The following is a 6,966-nucleotide window of genomic DNA, read 5'->3' on the forward strand; positions in this document are numbered from 1 at the left end:
CATGAGTTAGTGTATATAATTCATATACTAATTGCTTGAATATATGCGTGCATTAGGCTCAATTAGAGGAGAAGCTTAATCAGGGACAAATTCAGGTCCAGGGCCAAAACGATATCCTGACGCAGGCGCTCGGGACACCAGAGCATCCTGGACGTGTCAGGGCTGCTGGGTATGCTATTACTTCAAATGTTATTTATTTAGTTACACAAATAAAATTGTTGCTAATTTGCATTTTATGATTTGTAGGTTCCTGACCAGGGCATCTCAACTGTTCGGCAGGAAGAAAAGATAAGTGTCTGATGTTGTGGCTCGGCAAGCGAAGGAGATTGAAAAATTAAAAGCCGAAGTCCAATCCCTTAAGCAGCAGAGAGACGCTGCCGAACAAGAGGAAGAAGGAGAGGTGGCTGGTGAGGCGTATGTTCCACAACCATACGCTCCTCAGGATGAGGTATAACCACAAACTTATGCTGAGGAGTTTATTTCCCTCAACGACCAAGGTATCCTGTACAATTTTGATGACCATGCGACCCTTAATCAGCAAGTACATCTCTGCTCTGACAACATCGACAACATTGTGGCCCGAGCGTATTTGTACGAGCATGTTGGTATGATCAAAGTTCACTGCCAGGACTACGATGATTCACATGCCCGGATTATGGTTTCAGAAATCCTGCAAGAGGACGCTTAAATCCCAGTCCCAATTGAAGAGTAGTGCAGATATGTTAGGGACGTATACCAGATGTTCCTTCCTTGGCCTAAACACTTAATTTTAACAACCGAGGTAACTTCTCAACTCAAATTAATTATTAATGATTAGTGGAGTTTGAATATCTTCAATATTCATCCGTAGTGAAGTAGGTTCTGCGAATATATGTGCTGCGGTGGGATGGATGAACAAACTACTGTTATATATGTGTTATTTGTCGTTATACAGCCATGTTCAAAATTTTTGGGCTCATTCAATTACAACCGTTATGCTGCCGAAATTTCGGTAGAATTTGGATAAAATTTGATATATATATATATATTATGTTTTGTTTTGTTTAGGGTCCACTCGCTCAACCGCCCTCAAGACGTGATGCGTCAAAGGGGAAAGCTCCGATGCTTTCTCCAGAAGGCCGTGGTGCACAGGAAGATGACTTGTTCACGGAAGAGAAGATGGCGTTGATCCCTAATTCGCTAAAATGGATGATTCATGAATTCCTGAGGCTCAAAGATAAACGTGATATAATCACAATTCTTGTCCCCCGAGGATTCATTGCACCACGTACCCAGATCACGTTATCTGGAGAGGATTTGCAGCAGGTTGCTACGTGTGACTACATCGGCAACCAGGGAATGTTGTTTGGAATGATGTATACTCTTCTTTAATCTAATTAACCTTATATCAAATTATAGTTAAATTATTATAAGACACTAATAATTTTTTTGGCAGGCACATATGGGAGAGCATCAACGGTCTGAGAAAATTTTTCAAGTTTTATGACCTAGAGCTTCTCATAGTGCATGGGATCAACGATGAAGAAAAGAGTCAGTCTTTTGACGATGCAGCAAGATGATTGGCTAATTGGTTATCATTAATGAACAACAACCACCAAATGTTCTTTATTCCTTGGAATATCCGGTAAAGTTTATTAAATTCTTTAGTGCTAATTGTTCATTTCTATATTATGTCTTCAAATTATTTTTATACTATCTTACTTATATTCCAATATAATTTTCTAGGATGCATTGGACGCTAGTGGTGGTTACGCCAAGGAAAATTATCCATTTAAACCCTTTAAGTGGCCGCCCAATTCCCGAAGTAATAGAACAAATGATCGGAAGGTAATAATTTAATGACTTCTTATGTAACGAATTTAAATTAACTAACGAATTGAAATGCTAATATAATTTTCCCAAACAGGGCATTCATGTATATAGGGAACGCACATGAGTATCTTAGCCCATGGCAAGGAATTAACCAAGCAAACTGTCCAAGACAACCTAAAAGCCAAGAATGCGGTTTTTACGTTTTGAAATATATCACTGACATCGTCGCACGTGCCAACCCCAGCCGTTACATACAAGATCAAAAAGCTGTAAGTTTTAATTATTGATTATATTATATAAATTCTATAATAACAAATATATAATATACATATACATAAACTAATATAAATTTTTAATTTTTTTAACAGTTTGGGGGTAAGAAGCAATACGATCCAAAAACAAAATTGTTACCACTACCGCGAAAGTGGATCGAACAATTGATGGCGGTGATTCACGGTGACGATTGAGGTTGAAAGGTCGAAGAATTTTTCTTCATTATGTAATTTTTATAGATTAACTTGTAGTTAGATTTATTAACTTATTAATATTTTTAATTAATTTTACATTAGTGTTTGTGTAATATTTAATTACTTTTATGAAATAAAATTATGTATTTTACCCAAATTTAAATAATATTTAATTTACATTTTAAAAAATAAATATGTAATTTAAATTAAATAAAATAATATATAAATTAATAAATATATAATGAAAATGTAATTAAAATTATATAATTAAATTAAAAAAATGAAAAAACTGAAATTCGCGTACCTATGGCGTCGGTTGCTACGCCACATATGGCGTCGGTTATTGGCTAGGAACCGACGCCATAGGTACCCCTATGGCGTCGGTTCCCAGCTAATAACCGACGCCATAGGGGTACATATGGCGTCGGTTCATATAAACCCTTTAGCGTCGCCCTGATCAGCGTCGGTAGCGAATTTCGCGAAAACCGACGCTGAAAGAGCTTAAAAACCGCCTCTAAAAGGAGTTTTTGTAGTAGTGTTTGCATGTCATGGGCATGTCCATACTCGCCCTTCAACCTACAATTACCCTTCTATTTCCATACGAATGGGGTATCATAACCTAGATAGCCGAAGCTTTGCTAATATTATTCTAAGCTTTCTTCTTCTTCAAGAGAAACACAAAATACATAGTTAGGCTTCTTGCATAAGCACTATAAAAATATCATATACGCCTTCTATGGCTAATAGACTGACTCGTGGATTAAGGTTAATTAATACCTGAACCACGTAAAAATCTCTATCTTCTTTATTACTGTTATTTATTATTTTTTAAGCTCTTATTATAATAATTTTTTAAAAATATCAATAAACATTAAATATTCCTTGACTTATAATTCATTGGTCACACATATAATTAAAAAAAAATAGTAAAATAAAATTAACTTGAAATTTGAAAATGTAAATTTGAAATAATTATTTTATTTTATTAGAATTTTTCCATGAACAAAAATTTTACCAAATTAACCAATAAACTTGACAAATTTAGAGACAATCGTATCCTCCTACATCATATTATTCACATTAATGAAGTTATTTTTTTAACCTTCTACCAAACGTTCACTAATAATAAGTCCATCTTTACTTTACTACTCTTTATATTCACTCTTGTTTCTCTCTCTCTTCTAGTGAGCGTGGATTGGTCACTCTCTGCACGTTCCTCTGCCCCTTCTTCCCCGCAAATCAATTATAACATTATAGCCTCATCTCCTTCTTCATTCCTCCATTCTCTCTCTCTCTTTTTCTTTCCCTCTTCTCCTCTCTCTGTAAACTAAAACCAGAGATAGGTGAGAGGTCGTTACACTGATAAAAGAGAAGCACGATCGCCTCGGCTAGCTAGCTACTGTCCCTTTACTCCTGCCACTGCAAATGGATCATGAACTACCAACCCACCACCAGCAAGATTGTTTCGGCATTGACGACCTTCTCGACTTTTCAAACAACGACGACGAACAGTTCTTCTCTTCCTCCTCCAACTTCGACGTTCCTCAACACCACCATTGTCTTCCACCCCTCCTTCCTCAGACATCTGCGTCAGCTCATTTCTTTAACCCACCTGATTTCACCAGCGACCTCTGCGTCCCTGTAATCCTCATTTGACCAGTTCTCTCATCTCATTACATTTCTTTTTTTATTTGTTTATCATAATATATATAATATGTTTTTGTTGTTTCCATTTGATTTGGTCTTGAGCAGAGTGATGACGTAGCCGAACTGGAATGGTTATCGAGATTTGCGGACGATTCGTTTAACGATTTACCCACTGGAGAGATCCCCGGAGCCCTAACGTACCCAAACGACGCGTCATTTGCCGGCAGAGCTAGAAGCAAGCGATCGAGAGTTCCGATCACCGGCGCCAACACTAGCTGGGGATCTATATCGAATCAACCAACACCGCAGGAGCTTGAATCATCCTCATCGATCTCTGCTAAAACAAAATCGAAAAGAGAAGAAGCGTCGGGGTCGAACGTTAACCCTTCTTCCACGGTATCGGGAGGGGCGCGTAGGTGCACGCACTGTGCATCGGAGAAGACACCACAGTGGAGGACCGGTCCAATGGGACCCAAAACGCTTTGCAACGCTTGCGGGGTCAGGTACAAGTCGGGCCGCCTCGTACCCGAATACAGACCCGCAGCGAGCCCGACATTTGTCCTGACACAGCACTCAAACTCCCACCGGAAAGTAATGGAGCTCCGTCGCCAGAAAGAGATGACACATCAACCACCGCTCCCGCAACAACAGGCCGAGCAGGATCAGCACTACCAGCAACAGCGAGGCCAATTTTACTCTCATCACCACGGGTTTCAAGTATGCTAAGTCATGGGACACGTGTCGACCAGTGTATTACGACTACTGCTACTGCTTCTTCTACTAGGACTACTGTTACTACTTTTCTTTTTCATCCAAGGTCTCAGTGAGACGGATTTTTCTATATGTTAAATTAAATATTCCCGAGTAAAGAGAAAGAAACTTTGATTGAATGTTTTGGGTTATTAAATGCTTTCAACTACCCATTGCCCTCGTCTTTAAAACGCTCAATGAAAGCTTTTTACAGGGAAAAGATAGAGAAAGAGAGAGAGGACAAGGGCTTGGGTGTGGTTAGAATACATTAGACTGAGACTTTGTGGAGTTACATGTGATAGAGAAGATAGTTAATTTGCGAAATCGAATATTCTCTCCCTTCCCTCTCACTACAAAGTATAAAAATTGTCATGAAAATAAGTATTTATAAGACAGTAGAGGGTGGTGATGGGACATAGTATAAAACTAAAGCTAGCTCTTTTTTACTTATCTTCAGTGTTTAGACTTTAGAGTGCGGACTAAGGGTTTGGAGTCAATCATCATTGTTATTAGTGACTTAGTGAGTGAATCTGAGTTTTCTGGGCCAAAGACATAAATTTAGATAACAATGCGAGGAAATTGTAGTTTTGGGATATCACACTCACATTCTTTTCATATAAATTATACTCGAATAGTGAGTGGCCAATGGTAACTCATAAAGTTACTTAGAGTTGAGTGCATCGAATGAACCTGACAAGTTACCAACAACTAGGATCACCAAGTTGAATATTTTAATAGTCTCCCCGAACGGTAACATGAATTTTCTAAAAACCTACTTATCCCAAACTATATTCTATAACCTTAAAAAAAATACAATTACAACTTCTCAAAAAAAAAAAAAAAATAAAAAAAATACTATACATATTTTAGATTTCTTTTATCTTCAATTCTGTTTGGTTTAATTATTTTGCAATTTTTACAATAAAAATACAAAATCCACATTTTATTACTAAAATATCACTACACGGTGAAAGCAACATTTATACTTTTCATCTTTACTTTATTACATTTTTACCATATGCACACACAATAAATGCAGCTGACACGTTGTTGATTGATATCTTGTATCAATCTTTCATTACATCATTTCCCTCTATTTTTATCTTCTTTTTCTTATTATTTTCTATTTCTTTTTAGTTTTTTTTTTTAAAAAAAAAAATCATAACCTCCATAGCTGAACTCTTCCCTCTTCACGATCCCAACTCGTTTTCCCTCTTCTTTATGTTCTTCAATTTTATTTTCAACTCAAAGTAACCGATTCCCATAACCGTTTTCCTTCTTTTACTTTTTCTCTTAATCCATTTATAAATATGGCTATTACTCGTTCTTCATCCACTCATTTCCCTATGCAAAAGAAAAGTTCTAAAATGGGGTTGAAATCTTTAGCTAATAGGAACAAGGGCAAACGTCCTGTTGTTCAGGAAGATGACTTTGATTTTGCTCCTCCCTTGTCGAAACGGGAGCGAGCTCTTCCAAAGAAGAACTCAAAGGTTGCTGCCCAGGAAAAAATTCCTCATGATAATGCTCAAAAAAATGATCTTGATGGTGCTGGTCGATCTCAGGTTTGTTTCTGTTTCTTTTAGGTTTCCCCCATTTTTGATATTTTTTCGTATTCGACCTTTGTGGGTTTTGTGTTTATCGATTTCATTATTTTAGGTTTTTCATTTTAACATTTCTTTTGTTTTGTTTGGTTTTTTAGGGCTTATGTTTTATTAATTTGATTTATGTGTTATTTTTATGGGTTTTTCATTTTTCTTTTGTTTAGTTTTAATTTCTGTTTCATATTGTTGTTTTTTTTTTCCTATTTTTATTTTTCTATATGTGTTATTGTTTTTCATTTCAGTTACTTCATTTGATCATTTCTCATTTTTTAATTGTTTTTTCATAGTTTTTTAATAGTTTAAACACCTTGATGTATGCGTTTTTCTTAACATGTTTTTTTTCTAGTTGTTTTCTGTAAATTTTTATCTCATCAATAGGTAAAAATTAGATTTATCATGGATGTTGATGTTCAAAGAGTTTTTCCTGTATGTTAGTTTGTTTAAAGTTGTTTTGAAGTTTTATTATAGTTTTGCTACTTGCCTTTGCTATTTCATAATATTTGCTTTCTTTGTAAAATGCAAGATTCGGTTAACAAATACAATCCCAATGATTTGTACAGATCGAAGTGTGTACGAGTAATTTCTCTGTTATTAATAACATTAAGAATACTTTGTCTGTGAATTTGTTAACAATGTTCCGAGACCCAGTTTGGGCATTTTTTAGATATTCCTGACTTTATTTTCTACCC

The 6,966-nt window shown here is 36.0% G+C and overlaps 1 protein-coding gene across 1 annotated transcript; it reads left to right on the plus strand.

Moving 5' to 3' along the window:
- The first annotated feature begins 3,246 nt into the window (after positions 1–3,246).
- LOC115717416 (GATA transcription factor 4) lies at positions 3,247–4,816 on the plus strand. The gene is made up of 2 exons (XM_030646389.2): positions 3,247–3,920; positions 4,032–4,816. The coding sequence occupies exons 1-2, from the start codon at positions 3,705–3,707 to the stop codon at positions 4,650–4,652; spliced, it is 837 nt and encodes a 278-aa protein (XP_030502249.1). The 5' UTR covers positions 3,247–3,704; the 3' UTR covers positions 4,653–4,816.
- Positions 4,817–6,966: the final 2,150 nt, after the last annotated feature.

The sequence above is a fragment of the Cannabis sativa genome, chromosome 5 (genome assembly GCF_029168945.1).
Source record: "Cannabis sativa cultivar Pink pepper isolate KNU-18-1 chromosome 5, ASM2916894v1, whole genome shotgun sequence".
Taxonomy (NCBI): Eukaryota; Viridiplantae; Streptophyta; class Magnoliopsida; order Rosales; family Cannabaceae; genus Cannabis; species Cannabis sativa.

Excerpts from the sequence above, each read along its gene's own strand:
- LOC115717416 (XM_030646389.2), top strand. The coding sequence starts at position 3,705 with ATGGATCATGAACTACCAACCCACCACCAGCAAGATTGTTTCGGCATT. Across the intron at positions 3,921-4,031 it reads CCAGCGACCTCTGCGTCCCT|AGTGATGACGTAGCCGAACT; the intron begins GTAATCCTCATT and ends GGTCTTGAGCAG.